This window comes from Sus scrofa, chromosome 7, assembly GCF_054392235.1.
Source record: "Sus scrofa isolate SSC_HxYL_T2T_F1_AM1 chromosome 7, Sscrofa_HxYL_maternal_Yorkshire_Landrace_v2.0, whole genome shotgun sequence".
Taxonomy (NCBI): Eukaryota; Metazoa; Chordata; class Mammalia; order Artiodactyla; family Suidae; genus Sus; species Sus scrofa.
Window position 1 is genome coordinate 91478986 of NC_139389.1, and position 26119 is coordinate 91505104.

General features: G+C 43.1%; 2 protein-coding genes across 2 annotated transcripts in view; one reads left to right on the plus strand and one right to left on the minus strand.

Annotated features, from left to right (window-relative positions):
- Positions 1 to 267: 267 nt before the first annotated feature.
- The window catches only part of CHRM5 (cholinergic receptor muscarinic 5), an 85285-nt gene continuing 59433 nt past the window's right edge, over positions 268 to 26119 (minus strand). The window contains exon 2 of the mRNA XM_021099908.2: positions 268 to 4790. Within this exon, the coding sequence (XP_020955567.2) occupies positions 3112 to 4710 (1599 nt within the window). The 5' untranslated portion in view covers positions 4711 to 4790 and the 3' untranslated portion in view covers positions 268 to 3111. The remainder of the gene's footprint in view (positions 4791 to 26119) is intronic.
- The window catches only part of AVEN (apoptosis and caspase activation inhibitor), a 193321-nt gene continuing 189817 nt past the window's right edge, over positions 22616 to 26119 (plus strand). The window contains exons 1-2 of the mRNA XM_021099909.2: positions 22616 to 22619; positions 23259 to 23758. Of these exons, the coding sequence (XP_020955568.2) occupies positions 22616 to 22619; positions 23259 to 23758 (504 nt within the window). The remainder of the gene's footprint in view (positions 22620 to 23258; positions 23759 to 26119) is intronic.

Below are 26119 nucleotides of genomic sequence, written 5' to 3' on the forward strand. Positions count from 1 at the left end.
ACCCTCCTTGTCCTTGAGTCGAATGGAAGCACTGTGGTCACAGGAATCTTGTCATCATTATTTTATCTTAATTTAGTCATTGGTAACTGAGAGGAAAGGGGAAAATCACAAAGATGGCAAGAGGGACATGTATCCACATTGTATATCAACCCCTCTCCTCTCAAAAGGCCAAGCCATGCAAGTGTGTGTGAAATCTCTAACATAGATGGATCTGTCAAGTTCACCTGAGACCGTTTGCTTATTTAAACACCTTTCATTGAACTACTCTGTGGTTAAATTTCTTTAATATCCAGGATAATGATAGTACAATACAGAAAAGCAGCCCAGCCCCCACAACCCTTGCTGTAATTCCAGTTATTTACAGTAGACAACTAGATTTTCCAATCTAGAAATTAGGTACAGATTTCACAATGACAAAGAGCTGAATATTAGCATCACCCTCAAAGGACATTCACCAAAGGAGCAAAGCAGAAGCCAGGAATATTGATAAAGTGCTTTAACCAAAAAATTGTTTTGAAAACAGCTTCCTGGACAAGCCATCAAATTCATAGCCAAGGAGAAACAAAGCATAATGCTAGCAACATAGCAGCACCCAAAAGGCAACTAATCAAAGATGCACACAGTTCATCATAGACAGAGCTTTGGAGGTGGGGCATAAGAAGGGCTAAGATCCAGACGTCAGCCCACACCTCACCCATCCACCCATTTTGGTCCCTGTAGTTTACAGTTGGATCTATTCATTCTCAGGACCCCACCAGGGGCCCAATTCTAAAAAGCCTAGTTTCCTGTAGTAGTTTGGGGCATTATGTTTGTCTTTGTCAAGGTGCATAGGTGGTCTGCATAACTGGCTGCCTCCCAAAGCCCATGATGAAAGAGGGAGAGGCCTCTCAATTCATTTCACAAAAGGAGAACAAAAAAGGCTAAGTTCTAGGCAATTGTGGAATGAGAAAAGTGTGCCCTCAGCAGCCCTCCCTCCTCCATTCTGTGTTCTTTGCTTTGAATAAGCATGTATCTCTCTTGACTATGAACAGTGAATGTGCTCAACATGCTATTTTCTTGGAGGGATTTCCATTCTTGTCAGGAGACAAAACCTTAAAGAATTAAGTTTATCTAGAGCTGGTGGAGCAGGTTTGCTGATGAAGTCACACTCTGTTGGCATCTTGGAGACCTGGAAGCCTCTGTCCTGGTGAATTGAGCCAGTTAATTAACATTCTCTACCAAATTCTTGGTGGGTGTCAACCTGTCTTTTGAAAAGGTTCAGTAGCTACATTACTTCTAAGCTGTCTCATCTCAACATCCAAGTACCTACTGGGCTGGGGAAGCCTGGGTTTCCACTTTCCTAAAGCCTCGTTGGGACTTTGGGGAAGTTCCAAGTGGAAGAGGCCCATTCACTCTCCAGTGGAAGGTTGAGACTCTCCTCTCAAGTACATACTGAATTCCCAGGACAACTTAACCAGTTGTTTTTACATCCCCTTAGCAAACAAGGCTGAAAAAGAACTGGCCCACATTAGGTGAAAAGAAGCCCAGAGATCTTTAAACACAACCACAGTGTAATCAACAGGTTAAATAATAAGCAAGCGTCGTGTGACAGGAGTGCTTCATCTTTAACATCCTCGTTGTGTGCTCTACTGCTGCCTTCTCTGTGGACTGTTCATTGGTTTTATGCCCTATGGTATAGTTTCAGTTTCTTGCACATTGGTTTATTTTCAGAATTATCCAAGAAAGCTCTTAGATTCCGTTCGTTTATATACAGAGATCTCAATTAAAATTTGGTTTTTGGATAATCCTGATGCTTAAATGTATGCTCATAACTTTTATTTTTATGCATTATTGTGACTTACATTTTGTTTTTAAGAAAATCTGGTCATTTTTAATGACCATAGCCAGCTTCACTGGACCTCAACTGCATTTTTCTGGGCTTCTCATCTTTGTGAATCTGTAGAGGAATGAATAAGTCAGTCATTTCTGAGCCATGATTTGAAGGACCTATTTTTTTAAAGCCTTACCCCCACTGTCCCTCCAAATGCCACTTCTGGCTGGAGGCGGCACAGTGACCTACCTGCATGTGCCTGGGTGTGAACTGGGGGTCTGGACAAGGGCCTGCAAAAGAGCTGGAAAGAGGTTCAAAAGCATGAAGTGAAACCAAATTTGTTTTGCATTTTTTGCCTCAGGTTTGCCTTCTAAAGAGATTAGAAAGTAAGACTTCTGAAAACAGTTTAAGAGAACCATGATTAAATGGACTGGAGAAGGTCTTTCCCAGTGCAGGGCTGTTGTATAGCTAGTCCTCCTAAGAACAGCATAAGTAAAAATGGGTTCAAATGGGCACAAACTAGAATATGGAATTTTTTAGAGAAAAGGAAAAATTCCCACTGTTAAAAACAAAATAACTGACTATGGAGACCTGATCATCTTTATTAGCAGAATAGAGGCCGCTCTGTAGGACTCGGTACGTTCAGGTTTCAATGTCCTTCCAGACCCAGGATTCGGAGAGGAAGAGTTGTTCTGTGGGGACCAGGAATTGGCATCAGTTGTGAAAAGGAAGAGCAAGAGCTTCATTCAGAGGCAAAGACAGGAAAACATACCACTGTACAGAGCACATAGTAGCTGCGTAATAAGTACTGATCAGTTTATAAAGAAAGAGAGTCTTAGAAGCCAGTTGAATATCACTCTTGTTAACAGGTGGCACTGACTTACATTCTCCTGGTTCTTACTGAAATGAGACATCTTCATAGACACATATTGCACAAAATGGACAGGTTTCCACCTGGTCTCCACCATTCCCCACAGAAGGTTAAACAGAAGCTCCCTCAGTCTTTGTTCATTGTGTCCAGCATGCCTCCTCCTGCGAAGGACCATGAATCTGTCTCTTTACTTTGGTGTCAAACCCCAGTGGCATCAGGTGACCCTGGTCATAGACAAGATCACTCAATACAGCAGTGATTGTGGCAGCTGTGACACCTTCCTTTTGGTGACAGACCTGGAGCCTTTACAAAGTCCTCAGGGACTCAAAAGGACAGATGTCTTTTTGGAAAGTTAACCAGAATCAGCTGGCCCCTGCCTCCTCCTAAGAGGCAGTAGACCTCTTTATTCTTTGAGGGGAAGTGTTACTCTTCAGGGGAGCTTGCTGTTCCCCTGCCAGTACAACTTGTCTTCCACTTTTTTCTTTTTCCATCGGCAGAGAAGCAGCATCTTAAAGGTCTTCCTGAAGGTTCTGTTGCAGAGGGCATAGCAGATGGGGTTGACAGTGCTATTGACGTAGCACAACCAGTAGCCCAAGTGCCACAGAGAGACTGGGACACACTTGTCACAGAAGGTGGAAACCAGGACCATGATATTGTAAGGGGTCCACGTGATAATGAAAGCCAGGAGAATGGCACTCAAGGTCTGGGCTGCTTTCCGCTCTTTGACGAGGACCATCCTCTTTCGTTTGGTCATCTGATGGCTGAGGCTGGGATCGAGGCCCTTGGTTGAAGGGTCCTTGGACACTGGGAAGGAGCAGGGCATGATTTTCACCTTGTGACATCCGTTGTTGGTGTCTGGGGTCCCATCAGCTTTTACTACCAACCGGAACTTATAGGCCACACATTTCTGACTCTTGGGTCGCTGAGCCGAAGCTGGAGACAGGAAGTATTTGGGGGTGTCATAGTCATTTTTTTCAGTTTGAGCGTTCTCAAGAGTTTCCTTGGTCTCTTCAGCACTGAATTTTTCCCTCGGGCTTTCCTTGGCCTGGCTCTTGTAGACCACTTGGAAGACAGGGGCAGTGGTGGGCTTGTCCTCGTCTTCTGAGGAGGGGTAGCTGCTACAGGTGGTTAGCTGCTCGGCTTTGGCCCACTCAGTGCTCGGGCAAGAGGCTTGGGAGGGCTTCCCAGGGGTGGAAGTGCTCCTGCGGGAGGATGACCAAGAGGCTTGGTTCCTTTCCCTCTGGGCCAGTGGGGGCCGAGGGCAGCTAAAGCAGGACCTGAGCAGCACCTTGTGAGCTGGCTTGCTCTTCTCCACTTCAGCCACTGAGTCAGAGCCCTGGAGATCAGCCAGGTCCTTGGTTCGCTTCTCTGTTTCCCGGTAGATTCGGCAGTAGAGGATTGTCATGACGGAAACAGGGATGTAGAAGGCAGCAATGGCCGTGCCGAAAGTGATGGTGGGCTCAGACAGGAACTGGATCTGGCACTCATCTGGTGGTACCGTTCGTTCCCCAACCAAGTACTGCCAGCAGAGGATCGCTGGGGCCCAGAGGATGAAGGAGATCAGCCATGCCAAGCCAATCATGATGCCAGCCCTCTTTGGGGTACGCTTGGCCCGATACGTCAGCGGTCTTGTGATAGAAAAGTAACGGTCAAAACTGATCACCAGAAGGTTCATGACAGAAGCATTGCTGGCCACGTAGTCCAGTGCAAGCCAAAGGTCACAGGCCAGACTTCCGAGAGCCCAGCGTCCCATGAGGATGTATGTCGTGTAGAGGTTCATGGAGAAGATCCCAATGATGAGATCTGCACAGGCTAAGCTGAGCAGATAATAGTTGTTAACTGTCTTCAGCTGGCTGTTGACTTTGAAGGAGATCATGACTAAGACATTGCCCACAATGGTGATCAGGCTCACCACAGCCGTCACAGCTGCGATGGTGATCACTTCCCACAACCCATGGCGTTCCAAAGGTTGGTGATTCACGGGGGTGCCATTGATGGTGGTTGCATTGTGGTAAGAGTCCCCTTCCATCCTGGTGCAAGAGTTTACATTAGGAGAAGGCTTAGATTCTAGGCTGTTCTCTTTTCTATCTTGCCTCCTTCGGCCAGGTTCTGGAAGAGAGGGAAATACATTAGTTCTACTCACCAGCTTACATTTATTTTCCACTCATTGTTTTTTTTTTAAACTGAATGAATTTCATTACATTTATAGTTGTACAATGATGATCACAACCCAATTTTACAGCATTTCCATCCCCACCCCCCTGCAACCTGTCTCCTTTGGAAACCATACATTTTTCACAGTCTGTGAGTCAGTTTATGTTCTGCTAAGTCCATTGTATCCTTTTTTAGATTCCACATATAAATGATAGCATATGATGTTGGGGTCTCATTGTCTGACTAACTTCACTTAGCATGATAATTTCTAAATTCATCCACGTCACTGCAAATACCCTTATTTCATTCCTTTTTATGGCTGAGTAATATTCCATTGTGTATATGTACCACAACTTCTTGATCCACTCCTCTGTCAATGGACATTTAGGTTGCTCCCATGTCTTGGCTATTGTATATAGTACTGCAATGAATATTGGAGTACATGTATCTTTTCAAGTCATGGTTTTCTCTGGATAGATGCCTAAGAGTGGGATTGCTTGATCAAATGGCAATTCTGTATTTAGTTATCTGAGGAACCTCCATGCTGTTTTCCATAGTGGTTGCACCAATTTACATTCCCACCAACAGTGTAATAGGGTTTCCTTTTCTCCATATCCTCTCTAGCATTTATTGTTTTCAGACTTTTTTGATGATGGTCAGTCTGGTTAGTGTAAGGTAGTACCTTATAGTATTTTTTATTTGCATTTCTCTAATAATTAGTGATGTTGAACATCTTTTCATGTCTTTTTTGACCTTCTTTACATCTTTGGAGAATTGTCTGTTAAGATCTTCTGCCATTTTTTGTGGGGTTGTTTGTTTTTTGGTATTGAGGAGCAGGTGTTTATATATTTTGGAGATTAATCCCTTGTCAGTTGTTTCATTTGCGAATATTTTCTCCCAATATGTGGGTTGTCTTTTCATTTTGTTTATGCTTTTCTCTGCTGTGCAAAAACGTTTAAATTTAATTCGGTCCCATTTGTTTATTTTTGTTTTTGTTGTCATTACTCTAGGAGGTAGATCTGAGAAGATATTTCTGTGGTTTGTTAGAGAGTGTTCAGCCTATGTTTTCCTCTAAGAGTATTATAGTAGCAGTCTTATATTTAGGTCTTTAATCCATTCTGAGTTTATTTTTGTGTATGGTGTTAGGAAGTGTTCTAATTTTATTCTTTTACATGTAGCTGTCTAGTTTTCCCAGCACCTCCACTCATTGTTTATAATTTCTAAAAGAACATTAAATGTCCCACACCTTTTCAGAGCGAGATGCTAAAATATCTAAAGCTTTGATTACAGTTTCATATAGGCATCATCCCTTTGCTTTTTATGATTACCGATGTACAAGAGCCTTTCCTGTTATGAGGCTGCTGCCCTCTTGTGGTTCCTATGGGCATTTTTTTCTTTTTAGAGCCTAATGTGGACGTTCCCAGGTTGGGGATCCAATCAGAGCTACAGCTGTTAGCCTACGCTGCAGCCACAGCAACACTAGATCTGAAGTGCATCTTTGACCTAGAGAGCAGCTCACAGCAACGCTGGAGCCTTAACCACTGAAGGAGGCCAGGGATCAAACCCACATACTTATGGATGCTAGTCCGGTTCACTACTGCTGAGCTGCAATGGGAACTCCCTATGGGCAATTTTTTACACAGTCTGGGAAGATGAGGAGGGCAAACTGAAAAGAAAAAAAAAAAAAAGGATTGTTGGGGAGCAGTAAAGGGGGAAAGCAGGTGACGTTGTTACCTTAGACAGCAATGGCTTTGAGAGCAAACTCTTTTTTTAAGCTCCTGATGATGAGAACATATTCTCTCCTGCACTAGGGAAAAAGACACATATCTACTTTATAATCAAATTATTAAACATTATTTGTTTAATTAGGAGTTCCTGTTGTGGCACAGTGGTTAACAAATCTGACTAGGAACCATGAGGTTGTGGGTTCGATCCCTGGCCTCGCTCTGTGGGTTAAGGATCCATCGTTGCTCTGAGCTGTGGCTCGGATCTGTTGCTGTGACATAGGCCAGCGGCTACAGCCTTGATAAGATCCCTAGCCTGGGAACCTCCATATGCCTTGAGTGCAGCCTTAGAAAAGACCAAAAAAATTTATTTTAATTAAATATTAAATTATTAAACATGAATGAGGCACTGTTGTGGGCCAAGACCATATTATACCATTTCTCCTTGACTTAATGCACAAACTTCCTTTGCGGACCTGGTTCCTTTGCAGACCTGATTCCTTTGCGGACCTGGTGCAAAATTTGTCCCAGCTGCTGAAGATGATGATCCTCCCATCATTTTGGAGCTATTTGCAGTGTCACAAAAATGTGGGGTTTTCTTTTGTTTTTTCAGGTCCACAATAGCATCATATGGAGGTTCCCAGGCTAGGGATCTAATTGGAGCTGTAGTCACAGCCACAGCAACATGGGATCCGAGCCTCACCTGCAACCTACGCCACAGCTCATGGCAACACCGGATCGTTAACCCAGTGAGTGAGGCCAGGGATTGAACCCTCAACCTCATGGTTCCTAGTCAGATTCGTTAACCACTGCGCCACAACGGGAACTCCATAGCTTGTCAATTTTATAAATGATAGTTTGTACCTCTTAATTTAAGTGGGTGAATTTTTGAGGACTTTTTAAATTAAAATATTGTAGGTTTTTTTTTTTTTTTTTTTTTTTTTGGTCTTTTTGCCTTTTCTAGGGCTGCTCCTGCGGCATTTGGAGGTTCCCAGGCTAGGGGTCTAATCGGAACTGTAGAAAATATTGTTAATCTACAATGTTGTATTAGTGTATGGTATTCAGCAAAGTGATTCAGTTATATATACATATATAAATTTATACATTTTATATTAATATATACTCTTTTTCATATTCTTTTCCATTATAGTTTACTATAGGATATTGAATGTAGTTCCCTGTGCTATACCATAGGTCCTTGTTGATTATATATTTTATACACAGTAGTTTGTATCTGCTAAATCCAAACTTCCCCATCCCCTTTCCCCTTTGGTAACCATAAGTTTGTTTTCTGTGTTTGTGAGTCTGTTTTTCTTTTTAGGGCCACACCCACAGCATATGGAAGGTCTCAGGCCAGGGGTTGAATCTGTGCTACAGCTGCCACCTTATGCCATAGGTGCAGCAACTTGGGACACATCATAACTCATGGCAATGCTGTATCCTTAGCCCACTGAACGAGGCCAGGGATCAAACCTGTGTCCTCATGGATACTAGTCAGATTTGTTGCCACTGAGTCACTATAGGAACTCCCTGTTTCTGTTTCATAAATAAGTTTATTTGTATCATATATACATATATATATATATATGTGTGTGTGTGTGTGTATATATATATTTTGTCTTTTCAGGGCTGCAACCAAGGTACATGGGGGTTCCCAGTCTAGGGGTTGAATTGGAGCTGAAGCTGCTGCCTACACTGTAGCTACAGCAACACAGGATCTGAGCTATACCTCAGGTCATGGCAACTCCAGATCCTTAACCCACTGAGCAAGGCAAGGGATCAAACCTGCATCCTCATGGATGCTAGGCAGCTTTGTTAACTTCTGAGCCACAATGGGAACTCCTGTATCATATTTTGGATTCCACATATAAATGGTATCATATGGTATTTCTCTTTCTGATATACTTTACTCATGATGATCTCTAAGCCCATCCATGTTGTTGCAAATAACATTATTTCATACTTTTTAATGGCTGAGTAGTATTCCAGTGTATATATATACCACATCTTTTTTTTTTTTTTTTGTCTTTATTTTTTTAGGGCCACACCTGAGGCATATGGAAGTTCCCAGTCTAGGTGTCAAATTGGAGCTGTAGCTGCTGGCCTACATCACAGCCACAGCAACGCCAGATGTGAGCTGCTTCTGTGACCTGCACCATAGCTCACGGCAACGCCAGATCCTTTAACCCGCTGAGTGAGGCCAGGGATTGAACCCACATCCTCCACAGAGACAAGGTAGGGTCCTTAACCCACTGAGCCACAATGGGAATTCCTGTTATTTGTAGACTTTTGAGGATGGTCAGTCTGACCGGTGTGAGATGGTACATCATTGTAGTTTTGATTTATACTTCTTTAATAATTAGCAATGTTGAGCATCTTTTCATGTGCTTTTTGGCCATCTGTATGTCTTCTTTGGAGAAATGTCTATTTAGGTTTTCTGCCCATTTTTCAATTGGGATTTTTTTTTTGTTGTTATTGAGTTGTATGATTTGTTTGTATATTTTGAATATTAAGCCCTTCTTTGTTGAATCATTTGCAAATATTTTTTCCTATTCCATAGGTTGTCTTTTTATGTTTTTATTTAATTATATATTTTTTTGCTTTTTTTTTTTTTCTTTTAGGGCTGCGGCTGTGGCATATGGAGGTTCCCAGGCTAGGGGGTTGAATCAGAGCTGTAGCTACTGGCCTATGACACAGCCACAGCATCCGCAGGATCCAAGCCACATCTGCAACCTATGCCACAGCTCACAGCAATGCCAGATCCTTAACCCACTGAGCAAGGCCAGGGATCGAACCTGCATTCTCATGGATGCTATTCAGATTTGTTAAATGCTTAGCCATGACAGGAACTCTCTGTCTTTTAATTTTGTTTATGGCTTTCTTTGCTATGAAAAAGATTTTAAGTTTGATTATGTCCCATTTTTTAATTTTTTATTTCTATTGCCATGGGAGACTCTCTTAAGAAAAAATTTTGTAGGTTTATGTCAGAGAATGTTTTGCCTATGTGATCTTCTAGGAGTTTTATGGTATCATGTCTTCTGTTTCAGTCCTTAAGCCATTTTGAGTTTATTCTTGTGTATGGTGTAAGAGTGTGTTCTAATTTCATTTACCTGTGTCAGTACCATGTGCTGAAGATACTGTCTTTTCTCTATTGTATATTCTTGTCTCCTTTGTGGAAGATTAATTGATTGTAGGTATGTGAGTTTATTTCTGGGCTCTCTGTTCTGTTTCATCGATCCATATCTCTGTTTTTGTGCCAATACCACAGTGTATTGATTACTGTAACTTTTTAGTATTCTCCAAAGTCTGGGAGAGTTCTGCCTCCAGCTTAGTTCTTTTTCCTCAGGATTGCTTTGGTAATTCTGGGTCTTTTATCATTCCATATAAATTTTAGGGTTTTTTTTTCTAGTTCTGTGAAAAATGTCATGGGCAATTTGATAGGGATCACGTTAAATCCATAGATTGCTTTGGGTAGTATGGTAAATGGGGAATTTTTAATGTTTACACTCTGAATTTTGTTTTTTGCTTAACAAATCATCATGGACATCTTTTGGATCAGTACATCTTTTGGCTCAAAGCTGTCTTTTTTTTTTTCATTTTAGTGCTGTACATTATCCCACTTAATGGATATACTATAATTTATTTAATCATCTCCCTATGACAAATTTCAACTTTTAAAAATAAAAGGAAACTTTCCTTTTCTAGATTAAAGATCTAGAAACATGATTAAAAAGCTTCATTAAGTACCAAAATATAAAAGGTAAAAGATCAGCCTTCCTCCCACTTCTGACCTCCTAACTCCCAACCCCTCTTTTCCAGAGGTAACCACTGTTACCATTTTTTATCTTTCCTTATGAAGATATAATATGTGCATACAATATATATATTTGATGATGTTTGAAAAATATCATTTTAATTACAAAACTCCAGGTACTTTACATGATGATAGATAGAGAAGGGAGAAGAGTCTTTTTGATGACCCATCATGTATACCTGCTCTGCCTCCTGGCCAGTCTTGACACTTCTTTGGTAATAGCAGTTTCTATAAAGATGATAAATTTGTGAAGCGCTGTACATTTTCTTGGTTTTGTTTTATATTTTCAATTGTATTTTTAGATGCTTTCATAATACCTCACATCAGTATGGAATTGAATTGATGATACTGCCTTGTATCAGAAATCAGATTCTCCCAAATTCCTGATCTTGCACCCTTCCCCTTTACATCCCAGAGAAGGCAGCCCAGATTACCCATGAAATATCCCTCTTATGGGTCATTTTCCATTCCTGCTGCTACCATCCTAGTCTAGCCTCCTGTTACCATATACTGATAACTCCCTGTTGAAATCAATACCCAAAAGACAGCAAAGCAAATCCCCCAGATGCCAGGTCACTGGATAGAGACTCCCTAGCACTAGAAAAGACCAGTTTTGCTCTACACTCTACAATTTATCATTGACTGGCAAATTTATCAGAGACTGTCAGATTTAAGCCATGCAATACAAGAAAGGACCTACAGAAATTCTTTTCTCCTTGATTTTCCTTTCTCTTCTCCCCCCTGTAAATATTTATTGACTGTCTTTTATGTGACAGACTCTAATGCTGGGGATATCACTAGTCAGGCTATAGATAAATAAACAGGTAATAAATACAAGGGTTGGTCCTGCATGTCATTAGGATACATGTGAAGGACATCTAACCGAGTTCACTGGGGGTGGGGGTGGCACATCCTGAGAAAAGGATGTTTCCACTGAGACTTAAGCATACATCACCTGAGCCAGACAAAAGGGGTGCATGTGGGTGAGTTGGGGAAAGAGTGTTTCAGCCTCAAAGTGGAAAACCTTGTCTGCAAGCCTAGGGGCAAAAGGAGACATCAAGTTGAAGAAAGCCTAAGTGAGACATGAGATTAGAAAGGTTGAGGGAGTGGGTAGGAGAGACAGGAGTGTGAACTAGAGAGAAGTCTGCTTTCAAGGGGAACAGTGTCAGCTTTTTCCAGATTCCCCATCTGCTCTGATGGTAGTCCCAACATTCAGGGTGTAGGACATTAGTCTGGAGAGAAGTAATGAAATGAACTAACTGCTTGCTGATCTTTCTAATCAAGTCTTCAAAATAGAAACAAATGGTGTTTTGGAGGGATTTCATTTTCTACTTAATTTTATTAGAAGATAGAGAGCAATATATGAAAGATTCTGGAATATGAGTGTGCATGTTTTGTGAACACATGTGTTCACTAAGGACATATCCTTTGTGATCTGTTTTCTCACTTGCAAAAACCAGAAAATTGGACTATGCAGAGTTCCCACCATGGCTCCAGGGAAACAAATCCTACTAGGAACCATGAGGTTGCGGGTTCGATCCCTGGCCTTGCTCAGTGGGTTAAAGATCTGGCGTAGCTGTGGCTTTGGTGTAGGCCGGCAGCTACGGCTCCAATTAGACCCCTAGCCTGGGAACCTCCATATGCCATGGGTGCTGCCCTAAAAAGACAAAAAGACAAAAAAAGAAAAGAAAATTGGACTATGCAATCTAAGATACCTATACTTTAATGATTTTTTGTATATTACATAGTGGGATGGTTAATTTTAAGTGTCAACTTGGTTAGGCTACAGTACCCAGTTGTTTAGTCTGACACCTGGTCTAGGTGTTGCTGTGAAGGTATTTGGTAGGTGTGACTAATATTTGAGTCAGTAGGCTTTGAGTAAAGCAGATTATTCTCCATAACATGGGGCTCCTCTAATCAGTTGAAATCCTTAAGGGAAAAGACTGAGGTCCCCCAAAGAAGCTATTCAGACTGCTAATCTGAAGCAGTCTGCCTTCAGGTTCAAGACAAAAACATTGATTCCTGGTGGAATTTCCAGCCTGCTGGCCTGCACTGCACATTTCAGACTTGTTAGCCCTCACAATCCTTAAAAATTTCTCAAAAAACTCTGTCTCTCTGTCTGGTAAATGGAATACCCACCTCCCCCACTTTTTTTTGGCCAAGCCTGTGGCATGTGGAAGTTCCCAGGCCAGGGATCGAACCTGAGCCACAGCAGCAACACAGGCCACTGCAGTGACAATGCCAGATCCTTAACCTACTGCACTACAGGAGAACTCCTGGAACAAACACTTTAATAAATGGAAAAGAAGATCATTTATAGTGGTAACATCATCTCGTAGTCATACAAATGAATCTGGTGTTGGGCAAAACCTAGTTCTATTACATATTGTGTGAGTTTGGACACGTTACTTAACCTCTCTAAGTCTCAGATTTTTAAACTTTAAGGTAGGGCTATGAAGAGTCTTTACCTCATAGGATTTTTTTTTCTTTGGCTTTTTAGGGCTGCACCCTTGGCATATGGAAGTTCCCAGGCTAGGGGTCGAATCGGAGCTGTAGCTGCTGGCCTGCACCACAGCCTCAGCAATGTCGGATCTGAGCCACCTCTTTGACCTACAACATAGCTCTCAGCAACACTGGATCCTTAACCTGCTGAGTGAAGCCAGGGATTGAACCTGCATCCTCATGGATCCTAGTCAGGTTCATTAACTACTAAGCCGTGAAAGGAACTCTCCTCATAGGATTGTTTTAAGGTTTTTTTTTTTTTTAATGGCCAAGGCATATGGAAGTTTCCAGGCCATGGATTAAATCCCACCACAGTTGCCAACCTATGCCACAGCTGCGGCAGTGTTGAATTCTTTAACCCACTGCACCTGGCCCAGGGATCCAACCTTCGCCTCGGCAGGGATCCAAGCCACCGCATTCGGGTTCCTAACCCACTGCACCATGGTGGGAACTCCTGTTTTAAGGATTAAATGAGATGATCTGGGTTAAGCGTTTTGCATACTGACAGTTTACAAGGTAGCAATCTTTCCAGAAGGACTTCACAATGACTCTTCCTGTTGTGGATGGGTCTGAGGCATGGCCTCTTAAGGGACAAGGTGGAATAAAACAATAAGGCCACCTTTGAGCTGGGTGTTTTAGATGTTTCATGGGGTTAATGGTACTTTTCTCTTTCATTATTATAGCTGGTGCCCTGCCTCTGTTGGGATAGCTGATTATTCCCAACCACTCAAGCAGAATAGCCTTGAAGGCTCGAAGTCCTCTCCAAAGTCTGCTCATTGGAATAGGACTACTTCAAGATTTCTGATAGAAAAAAATGGTTCCATAGTTAAATAAGTTGAGGATATACCATGCATTCATTATATAAAGCTCTCAGAGACTCAGAAGACACATGAGCCTGGTGAAGGCTGACCTTGACCTGAGGTCAAGGATACTACTGAATTTGCTTTAACCCAGAGGTGGCTTAGTGTATCTGACTTTTTCCGGGGGGAAATCTGTTAGTATCTTGTGGAATCCCACAAGGTCGATCACATGTGGGAAAGGCAGTTTTGTAGGAAACATACTAAACTAGGAGTATGGAGATCTGAGCTCTCATTTCAGTTTGAGACAAATTTCTGGGCCTCATTCTCCTCACATATAAACATAAGAGATTGGAATTGGTGATTCATCCTTTAAAATGAATTCAGGCTGTTCCTGTAGATGTACAGTAGAAAATATTGGGTATCGTATTAATTTTAGACCTTGACTTCCCTCTATTCTCAACCAGAGAAATAGTTATTTAGCTGTTCTGTAAGTTCATGTAGTGAAAGCAGCTCTCAGATAATTTTCTCATCTGTTAAACAGGTACAACAATATTTGTTCACAAAATTGTTTGGAGGACTCCCAAGTGAGATAATGGAGGGAATATACCAAGTCTTATTCTGATATCTGTTGGGGTTTTAATTATTGCAAAATGGAGAGTTAGCCTAGGTAAGCGGATCTCGCCTCAAGCCGTTCATTAGAATCATCTGGGAGCTTTTGAAAAATACTAATGCCTGGGCCCCACCCCAGACCTGTCAACTCAGAATCCATGTGGGAGATACCTGTGTGCATGTCATTTTGCAGTCCCTCAGGTGATTCTCAGGTTTAGCCAGAGTGGAAAACCAGCGTCCTCTCTACTCAAGGTGCAGTTAGTAGAGGGGCAGTACTGGCATCACCTGGGAGCACATTAGAACTGGAGAATCCCCAGCACCAGAATCAGTGCCTCTCAAAATGCTGATGGGTTACCTGGAGGATCTTGTTAAATTGCAGAAGCGCAGGGCTTGCAATTCCACACATCTCAAACCTTCTCAGTGCTGCTGATCCATGAACTGTACTTTAAATAGCAAGGCTGAGGATAATTTTTGAACTTCCTAGAAAAGGGGAACCATAGCTTAGAATGCGCTGTTGAAAATGGAGTTTTCCGACTGACATGTCCAGTAACAATTTGGATTCCCTCTGCCTCCCAAGGACATTTGAGTTCTTTTTATTTCTCCTATTTGAAATGAATATATATTTCCTTTCCAACTTTGTTTCCCTCTATTCTTTTCATTTTTTTCCCCTGGGTTTTTTTTTTTTTTTTTTTTTTTTTTGTCTTCTCTGGGCTGTGCTGAGGCATATGGAAGTTCCCAGGCCAGGGGCTGAATCAGCGCTGTAGTTGCCAGCTTACACCACAGCCACGGCAACACTTGATTCTGAGCCTCGTCTGCGACCTGTACCTCAGTTCACTGCAACACCAGATCCTTAACCCACTGAGTGAGGCCAGGGATCGAGCCCAAGTCCTCATGGGTATTAGTTGGTTTTATTACCTCTTGAACCACAATGGGAACTCCGCTGCCTCATCTTTGAGAGAACAATTTCTCCTGATTCCTCAGCTGCTGAGAATGGACAGATCTTTTTCACAGACAAAGGCATCTGGGACATGAGGTAGGTTCCATGACTGAAGGATTGATTTCTTTTTGTTGTGATAGCTGGATAATAGGCAAGGATGAAGCTGAGTTTCAGGCAGGATAGTCTTCCACAATAAACTTCAGAATCATTAAAAGATTTCTGGGAGTTTCCATCCTGGCTCAGTGGAAACAAATCTGACTAGCACCCCTGAGGATGCAAGTTTGATCCCTGGCCTTGCTCAGTGGGTTAAGGATCCAGCGTTGCTATGAGCTGTGGTGTAGGTTGCAGATTCGGCTTGGATTTGGCGTTGCTGTGGCTGTGGTGTAGGCCATAGGCTGCATCTCTGATTCGACCCCTAGCCTGGGAACCTCCATATGCCCTGGATGTGGCCCTAAAAAAAAAAAAAAAAAAGATTTCTGAGTAAAGGATTGTGCTTTTGGAGGGGTAACTCAATGTTTGTTTTGTGTATTGTGAAGGCACATGAAATCTAAGTGGTTATCTTGGGAGTGAGAATTCTGAGTTCTTTTCGTTTATTGAAACTTTAAAAGTTCCCAGTTTTCACCATAGTGTAAAGTGTATGTTTGTTTCTAGGGTGCTACCATCAGCAGAGAGCAGATAAGCATCCCAAGTTTATTTTCTACTACTGAACAGAAAACAAGAGTCCCAGAGTGATAAGTCTTGTTCTCAACCTTGGCAGATTGCTTCCTTGCTTCTTTGTTGTCAATAAATTACAAATGAAGCAAGGCAACATAAAAACCAAATAAGGTAACACTGTGTACCAAATGAATTCTTTTCCTTGTGGAGTGGCTTTGATGACTTCTGGGGCTTTGCTTTTTCTGAAATACCTTTTCTCTGAGAAGCTTTATGCCTGAGCCATGATTCACTGTTTCTATAGCAACCACGGTGGAAAACTTTAATAGCATATATCCAGTGATATCAGAACATCATCACCACCAGCTCATGTTATGTAGAGTATTCCTGAGCTGCTCCCCCTTCCTTCCTCTTCAAGGAAAAATCATGGAAAGTAAGCTTAAGTGTATGGTAATAACATTAGGTTAGATATCAGGAAGGACTTCCAATGACAAAATGTAAGGGAGGTTCTGGACTTTGCTTTTTTTGGTTTCTGTCTTCAAGTAAGTTCTATCTAAACTTTGATAGAATAGGCTGCTGTCCAAAACATATGGTGATTAAGAAAGGACTTCGTGGAGTTCCCGTAATGAACGGAAATGAACCTGACTACTATCCATGAGGACTTGGGTTCAATGCCTGGCCTCGCTCAGTGGGTTAAGGATCCAGCATTGCCGTGAACTGTGGTTTGCAGATCCAGCTCAGACCCAGTGTTGCTGTGGCTGTGGGTAGGCTGACAGCTGCAGCTCTGATTTGACCCCTAACCTGGGAATGTCCATATTCTGTGAGTGCAGCCCTAAAAAGACCAAAAAAAAAAAAAAAAAAAAAAAAAAAGAGGGCAAGAAAGGACTTCTCAATGTCATTAACAATAATATCTGGAGCAGAGTTGTAATGTGACATGTTTTTAAAAACATGTTCTGGAGTTCCCGTCGTGGCGCAGTGGTTAACGAATCCGACTACGAACCATGAGGTTGCGGGTTCGGTCCCTGCCTTTGCTCAGTGGGTTAAGGATCTGGCGTTGCTGTGAGCTGTGGTGTAGGCTGCAGATATGGCTTGGATCCTGCTGTGGCTGTAGCTATGGTGTAGGCCGGCGGCTTCAGCTCCAATTCTGCCCCTAGCCTGGCAACTTCCATATGCCAAGGGAGCAGCCAAGAAATAGCAAAAAAGACAAAAAAAAAAAAAAAAGTAAATAAACATGTTCTGTGTTCATTATAGGACATGTAAAAGAGATATACAATAGTCCTTAACTGAAGTAGTTAATCTTTTACAGCTCTAAGAAAAAAAGGATATAAGAATTGTCAAGCCTTTATACCACATTTATGCAACAGAGAAGTCTGTCACAGAGATCATCAAATGATGGCATAGGAAAAGAGAGATGGGGTTGCTTTACAGGGAGGGTTAAGTGGGAGCCATTCAATGCATGCACTGTGACCCTCAGGCCTTGGAGCTGCCTCTGTGGATCAGCTTCTGTTGGGATTGGTCTTGTCTTGTTTTCCCAGAGTACTGGCAGATACTATCATCTTTTTATGTGTGTCATGACATGAAAAAGTCTGGGACATCCTGCCACGAACAGATTTATGTGAGATTCTGGAAGTCTAGAGCTCTTGGCTATATTGTTCAAGTCTTCCTAGCAGACATAGAGGCATGGATTATAGATGCATCTTTGAATTCCAAAGGATATAGTGTGTTGTTCTGGAAGCAACCAGAGAATGTTTCAAGGAGGGGAGAGTGATCATCTGTATCCACAGAGGCTGAAAAAATAAGAAAGATTAAGACCGAGGCCTGACTATTGGATGTAGTTACATGGAGAAAGATCCTGAGTCACACTGGTGAAGGGGTGAGTGTGAGAGCCCCGTGGAATGAATTAAAGGCTGAGTGCAGGAGAACTGAGACTGTACTGCAGATGGCTCTCTGAGGAGGTTTGTGCTAGAAACAACTAGAGAAATGGGGCAGAAAGTAGATTAGGACGTGGGACCAAGAGGTTTTTGTTTTGTTTTTAAGAAAGGTGGAAAAATGGCATCTTTGCAGCCTAATGTGAGTGATCCTTTAGAGGATAAACACTGACATGTAGGAGAGAGTGGGGGTAGTTGCTGGAGAGATGTCCTCAAATAGTTGAGCAGGCATAGGACCCAGTGCTGTAATAGAGGCACTAGACTCACACTGGAACAGAGACTCCTCAAGAGCAGGAGAGGAGGCAGGGTATGTGGCACAGATTTAGATAGGCTGAGACTTGCAGTAATGGCAGTGGTGGGAAGTTTTTTCTTTCTTCTTTCTCTCCCTCTCTCTTTCTATCTCTATCTCTCTATTGTTGCAGCCATGAAGTTTCCAGGCCAGGGACTGAATCTCAGCCATAACTGTGACACACACAGAAGCTGTGGAAATGCCATATCCTTTAATTCCCTGTGCTAGACTGGACTGGGGATCAAACCGGCATCCCTGCAGTGACCTGAGCTGCTGCAGTCAGATTCTTAGCCCAGTGCACCACGGAGGGAACTCTGGAAAGTCATTTTCTTTTCCTTTTTTTTTTTTTTTTTAGGGCCACACCCACAGCATATGGAAATTTCTAGGATAGGAGTTGAATTGGAGCTGTAGCTGCTGGCATAGCCACAGCCACAGCAACACTGGATCATTAACCCCCGAGCAAGGCAAGGGATTGAACCCGCATCCTCATGGATACTAGTTGGGTTCTTAACCTGCTGAACCATGATGGGAACCCCTGGAAAGTCTTTGCTGATTGCTTCCACTTCTCTCTGAAATAGAAAGCAAGATCAGCAGCTGGCAGTGAGGACAGAGTGAGAGAGCAGAAGGGATCAAGCTGTGAATTCTGTATGTTAGGATTTTGTTCTGTTCATTTTGGGGAGTTTTCTACCCCTGACTCCCACTCGCACCATTGTGAGCTGACAGATGGTTCACTGACCCTCATCTTCACCAGGTTACAGGCTAGAGATCTTGGCCTGAAAGTATAGCTCCTACCAGGCTTCCTCCCCCAGCAGCCTGAGCACACACCTCAATAGTGGATGCAGCTGTTCAAAACACAAAGTAAATAAAATGACATCTTTTTGAGAGAACTTAATAGTGTTTTCCTATTTGCATTGTTCATAGACTATGCTTCAGAAATCAACTCAAGTATAGAAAACCTGCCTGCTTACAAAGAATCAGGAAGGTGATTTTTTTTCCCCCATAAAAATTGTATTTGCAAGGGGACAGTGCCTTTATTAAAAAGTCTTATCATAACATCTACTTGGAGCAGTGAGAGCCTATAAAATCCATGGTCTTGGACTGGGAAATAGGCGGTTTTCTTGTGATGTTTAAACGCCCAATACTAGCTTGATACAGTGGTTCTCAAACCTGAGCATGGATCACAATCACCTGGTTTGGGGGGCGGGGTGGGGAGGTCTGTTAAATCCCTGATTGCTGAGCCTCATTCTACAGTTTCTGATTCTGGGGTGAGGCCCAAGAACTTGCATTTCTAATAAGTTCCCAGGTAATGCTATGCTGCGGTTCACATTTTGACAACTATTGCCTTAAGGAATTGGCTTCCTTTATTTAAAAAAAAAAAAAAAAAGGTCATATATATTTTAACACATGCAAAAAGTGCAGTTTATTTCCTTAAGGAATTACTTTTGTAATTCAGGACTTTGTTTTTGATGTCTCATGAATACTACCTAAGGGAACATTGAATTTTTTATTCATGCAATGGCATATATTTAAAATCAGGACCATCACGTACAAGCAATAGCAGAAAATCCTCCTTCCCTTCATTATTTATAAAACCAAAAGGTCTCTGGTTTTTTGCAATGCAATAGGTATTTGTGTGCCATTTTCATCCTTAATGACAGACACTGTTCCCATTTGGATCAGAATCAAATGAGGAAAGCATACTCAACATCCTAGTTAAAAGGATTTCTGCCAGTCCTCCAATTAGGAAGTGTTAGCAGGGGACCTCCAGTCTCTGTATCCTAAACACTCCTGGTTGAATTGAAAAAAGCCCTTGAATTAATAGATGGGGGGGGGGGGGAGGTAATGTGGTCCCTGGACTCCCTGATGGCATCTGCAGCATAGACTTGAGAACACAGATTCTGAAACCAGACTGGGTGTGAATCTGTTTTGTCACTCATTAGCTTGAGCAAATTACTGAACCCCATTGTGACTCAGTTTTCTTATCTGTAAAATAGAAATAACAGCATTTACTTCATAGGAATATTAATGAAGGTTAACTAAGTTAGTATGCTGGAGAATCCGACTGCAGCAGCTTGGGTTGCTGTAGAGGTGCAGGTTTGATTCCTGGCCTGGGGACTTCCATAAGCCTTGGGTGAGGCAGTAAAAAAAAAAAAAAAACAACTTAGTTTGTGATTGCACAGGCAAAAAGTAAATGTTAAACAAATATTAGCTCTTACTCTGCACAAACAAGTCTGTGTCCTAACAAAGTTGGCTTAATCTGAAACTCACTTATCTTTTCAACTTCATAATTTTGGAAGCTTCTTGGGGGATAGTTATATAGTTAAATCAATTTGTGCTGGTGGCTCTCATCCAGGGTGATTTTGCCTCTTGGGACAAGTGTCTGGTTGTCACATCTTGCGAGGGAAGGGTCCACTTAGCAAGTAGAGGCTGGGGATGCTGTGAAATTCTGCAATGCACAGAACAAGCCACTACCACTACAGAAACTGGTCCAGCCCTACATGTGCCAAAGTTAAGAAGCCCTGATTTGTGCTGTCTTGGTGAGAGCCCGAATCTGTGCTATGCTGATAAATATTTAACAACCTGTTTTTGCCCCCACTTCCAACAAAGCCCTGATTTGCAGAAAATTGCCAATGGCTGTGGTATAAAAAGTCCCACTTTTTCAAGCAACCAACTTCATGTCACTGCATGTAGGATTAGGAAGAGATAATGTACCAAATCGGTATAGTTCCTAGCCACACAGGGGATGAGGGCCCAGGCTGTCCAGTGGCTTCTCCTTTTAGTTCCTTTGTAGGGGTGCAGAGGAAAGGATGAAACTTTTGTTACTATTCCCATCTTCCTGTTTAGTGTTTCTTTAGGGGTGGGATTATGAATTTGAGAGTTTAGCATGAGGATGAATAACTTAATCCTGAGTACCTCTGATGGTCTTAATTTCACCAGACAAGGGGAAAAAGGGGGGGGGGGCAATAGGATGTGGAGAAATAAAAGGGAAAGGCTGGAAAAGAGGGAAAAGGAAAATTGATGTACTGTATGAGAATAGTGTCTGTTGACAAAAATGTTAACTATTAAATAACAGGAAAATATGAAATGTTTAAAAAATACTATTATCCTCACACACATCCTCCCCCAACCCTGTATTTCCTCTTGGCTAGTGGTATCATTAATAACCTGGTCATTGAAGCAAAACACATGGGAAATCACCCCTGCTTCTCACCCTGACAAGTGGACAATGAAGTCTATCAATTCTCTCCTATCTGTCCTATTATCTTTCTTTTTGGGTCTTAATTTAGGCCCTAATTATTTGTGACTTGGATTCTTCCAGTAGTTTCCTAATGGTTGCCTAGAATTCTGATTCTCCTCTACAGAATGGTTTTGAGCAGAGCGGTTAGCTGCACAGAGTCTGAGGCCAGACTGTCCTGGGTTTGTTTACTAGCTGTGTGATTTTTTGAAGTTACTTCTTTTATACCCTCATCATTGAAATAGGGACCACACTAGTACTACCAAATAGGGCTGCTGTGAGGTTTTAAGACAGTGCTGCATGGGAGATACTTAGAACCATGCTGTGTTAAGATTGTTTCTCTCCAGTTTACAATCCTTCACTGGTTCCCTACTCTCACCTATGAACCTAGCAAACTCCTGCTCAACATCAGGCCTTGGGGTCTGTTTCTCATGAAGCCCGAGGCTATTCATTTAGGCAGCTAACTTTTCTTCCTTTGGGCCTTCACCTTGGACCTCTCATTGCCCTCAGCACACTAGTTTAATCACCTGTTTACAGTTTCCTTCCTTGTAGGAAGTGAGCTATTTGAGAGCAAGGACAGAGCCTTTTTACTTTTTTTAAAAAATCTTCAAGGAGTTCCCATTGAGGCGCAGCAGAAACGAATCTGACTAGGAACCATGAGGTTGCGGGTTCGAACCCCGACCTTGTTTACTGGGTTAGGGTTCTGGTGTTGCCATGAGCTGTGGTGTAGGTCACAGACGGGGCTCGGATCTGGCATGGCTGTGGTTGTGGCATAGGCCAGCAGTGGTAGCTCCGATTCGACCCCTAGCCTGGGAACCTCCATATGCCATGGGTGCAGCCCTAAAAAAAAAACTTCAAGATCAAGCACTCAGCCTAACACAGAATGGACAATTAGAAGCAATGAATAATGTTAACTATATATGGATGTAAGACAGGACAGAAAGGACTGGCAAGAAAACACTTGATTTGCAACACTGATTTGATCTCTTAGCCCTTCTTTGTATTGTGTTTATGTGGTTTCTGTAATACATAGTAGTTAACAATGGCTCCCACATATCCATATAACCAACTGTCCTTTTCCCCCTTGGCTAAAACACTAGATCCATATGATGGACTACTTACTGCTTAGCAATAAAAAGGAACAAACTATTAAAACTTAAAACACAGGTGAGTCTTGGAATTCTCTGGTGACCTAGTGGTTAAGGATTCAGCATTCTCACTGCTGTGGCTCCGGTTTGATCCCTGGCTCTGGAACTTCTGCATGTTGAGGGCGTAGCCAAAAAAACCGAACATGGGTGAGGCTCAAACATTTCTACTAAGTAAGTGACAGACACATACATGAATAGACTGCTGTCAGCCTGCCAGAGTTAGAATGGCAGTTCCATCACTACCCAGCTGTGTCACATTAGGCAAGTGGTTTAACCTCTCCAGGGCTATTATCAGCAAAACAAGAACAACAGCAGTACTTGCCTCATAGGCCTGACAGGAGAATTAAATGCTCATGTGCTCAATAAGTGTGCGCTAAAGCAGTCATTTCTACAGTTCTCTTGAGGACAGGCTGCACTGTTCTCTCTACTCCCAGCTGCTTGCATCCCATACTTCTCACCTCAGACTGCCCCCCCCCCGCCTTTCCTCCATACCTTCTACCTAACCCTGACTTCAGTATAACTTTAATGATGACACATATTCATTCTTGAAGATAAGGAGACTAAACAGAAAAAGAGGAAGAATTAACTCACTGGAAGTCTCACCGTACAGTTAACCACTAGCGACATTTTGCTATATACTTTTTAAGACCGCTTCTTATGCAGCTACGCCATAACTATCTATTCTTTTAATAAAAAATCGAGTTCATATTACACAAACTGTTTTATAACCCGTCTTTTACTTACTACGGTCCCTCCCCCAGACCTTCCTTGCCCCCGCCTTTTCAGGTCCCACTGGTCGGATCTTTTCTCTGAACCCCTGGCTCTTCCCAGCCCCGGTTCCGGCTCCACCTGACAGGACCGGGGGCCCGCCCCGCCCCCGCCGCGGCCGGCTTCCAGCCCCGGCCCCGCACCCCGCGCTCGCTGCCACCCGGGGCCCGTCGCTCGCGGCTCCTCCGTGCGGCCCGTTTCCGGTGGGGGCAAGGGCGTCTCCGCGGCTGCCCGACTCCTGCGTGCTCAGCACCGCCGGCGGCGGCCAGATGCAGGCGGACCGAGGAAATCGGGGAGGCCGGGGTCGGCGACCCGGCCGCGGCCGGCCCGGCGGGGATCGCGACCGCGAGCGGGCGGCCACTGCAGCGGCGGTGGCGAGAGGCGGCGGCGGCGGGGATGGAGGCGGCCGGCGGGGTCGCGGCCGGGGCTTCCGGGGCGGCCGCGGAGGCCGAGGAGGAGGCGCTCCGCGAGGCGGCCGCCGGGAACCGAGAGGCCGGGGCGCCGAGGTCAGCGCGCCGGTAAGAGGCGACGGCCGGTGGGACCGGGGCGGGTGGGGCTCCGGGCCACGAGTCTGAAGCGGCGAGCGGCGCGCGGGGCTTGCGTGAGTTGGGCTGCGGCGGCGCCTGCGCGGCTCGGGCGGAGGACTGCGGGGGCGCGCACCGGGGTGTGCACGTGGCGCTGGCGGCTGTGTTCCGATCGCCTCCTCTGCGCTGGGCTGACCTGGAGGGTCAGGTCCGTGGACTTCCCCACCCTTCCCAAGGGGTCCTGGCCCCGTCATTAAAGGACCCAGCGACCGCGGCTCTGTGTTGGCGCCGCAAGTCTAGGGGGCCCCTTGGGTTTGGGTGAGGTGTCAGTATGATTAACCCTTGTGGGGTGCGGGCAGCCAGGACTTGTGCTCCAGGTGCCTTACCTTACGGTTGACATTTCTGTTATTAGAGGGAAGGGATTTTAGGGTCAGTTTTGTTCACTGCCTGTGCAATGCTTGGCAAACAGTAGGCGCATAATAAATTTTTATTGCATGAATGACCCCAGTGGACTGGACTCTTAATATTTGGGGACGGGATCAGATGCATAGTTCTCTTTTTAAATAGCATAGTTCTCTTTTTATTAATATGTGTGGAAATCTGGGGCCAGTGGCCTTTGTCTATCGGAATTCCCAATCTGTAAATGTTTCCGCAGTCAGGTCTCAATTTTAGTAACAATATTCACACATTCATAATTGGAAATGTCTTATAGCTTGGAGCAGGGAACGATTTGGGGCACATTTTTACTGATATTCTAGCTAAAGGAGTTAAATTACTGTCTTTATGAGCTGTTCTGCTGTTATTTTAACACTTGTAGTACAAAACTGTCTTTAAATTTTGAATTCTCATGGCATAGAGTAAAAAATTATTGTAGTTTTTGGTTGAGTTAAAATTTCCCATTACTGAAGTAGTATCTTAAGGGCATAGCAGGTAAGATGTCCCTAAAGATAGTAGTTGCATACAGAATAGAGTTGGAAAAAAAAATCATAGAACTTAAGTGCAGCATATTTAACCTTGTTAGGATAAAAGTAGGTATTGAGTAAAATTTTAGTGAAATATGAAGAAATTAGAATCAGATCACCAGGAAATAAAGGGAGCTGACCAGTCTAGCAAACACCATGTTATCACATTTTGCCTTTATAACATTATTTACATATATGTAAAACATTATTACAACTTACTCTTTTTAGCAACCTGAAGTTGTTTAAACAACTTTATAACAATTTTATTTTATATATACTTTATAATTATAAAATATTCATTTTCATAGGTTAACTGACTTCCTTAAGCTGCCATGGCTGGTGGCAGAGCTGACTTTACACCCAGCTGCCCTTGACTCAACTGTGTTTTATCTCATATTTTTGTGAACCAATCGCTGCTTTACTGAGATCAAAGTGGACACACTTTGGTTGCAGGGATAGTGTTTTAACAGTAATTGTGGTAATGGTACCTTTGATATTTACTAAAGTGTCTGTCACGCGGGCCTTTAATAACAAGTGTCTTTAACTTGTTGAATTGAGTGAATGAAGGTGCTTCTGTCTTCCTCGTCTCTGATGAACCAAATTGAGTAAAATGATGGTATATGATTTAGAGATGAATAATAGTTATTGACTTATGCAAATATTATAACCATTGTATTAAAAGTTAAGGCTTTTTATCTTTTTTTGGAATGGTGTGAAAAACTCCATCTTGTATTTTCTTTTAGGCTTTTTTCACTTCACAGTTTAATGATTCAGTGTGTCAGTGTATGTGGATGCTTGGCACAGGGCCTGGGCATAGATGATGCTACAGCCTCTGTTACCACCACCATCATATTTTCAGGCAAAGCTGGACAAAGAGAGGTTGGAAAGATAATTCCTTCATTTTGGTTTGTGTTGGTGGCCTCTAAGGTCACTGCCACTTCTGAGATTCTAAAGTGCTGTTCATATTTAGGCTTGCTAAGAATACCATTCTTGGTGGCTAAAGACTGAGAGCTCCTGCTGTGGCACAACAGGTTAAGGATCCGGCATTGTTTCTGCAGTGGCTCAGGTTCATTCCCTGGCCTGGTGCGGTGGGTTAAAGATCCAGTGTAACTCACAGCTGTGGCTGGGCTCTGCTTGGACTCAGTCCCTGGCCTGGGAACTTCCATTTGCTGTGGTCATGGCTGGAAAACAAACCAACTAAATGGGACAAGGTTGATTAAGCTGCCTGAGGCGTCCTTGTTCTTTTATCTTGTGGTGCATTCGTCCCTTAGATGGAAATTGACATGATTAGAAAGAAAAAAATTCACAGTAGAGTTTTAGCTGTGTGAGGTCCAGGTACCTAACTCCAAACTTTAATACTGTGTATACTCTTTGCTTTCTACTTTAGACTATT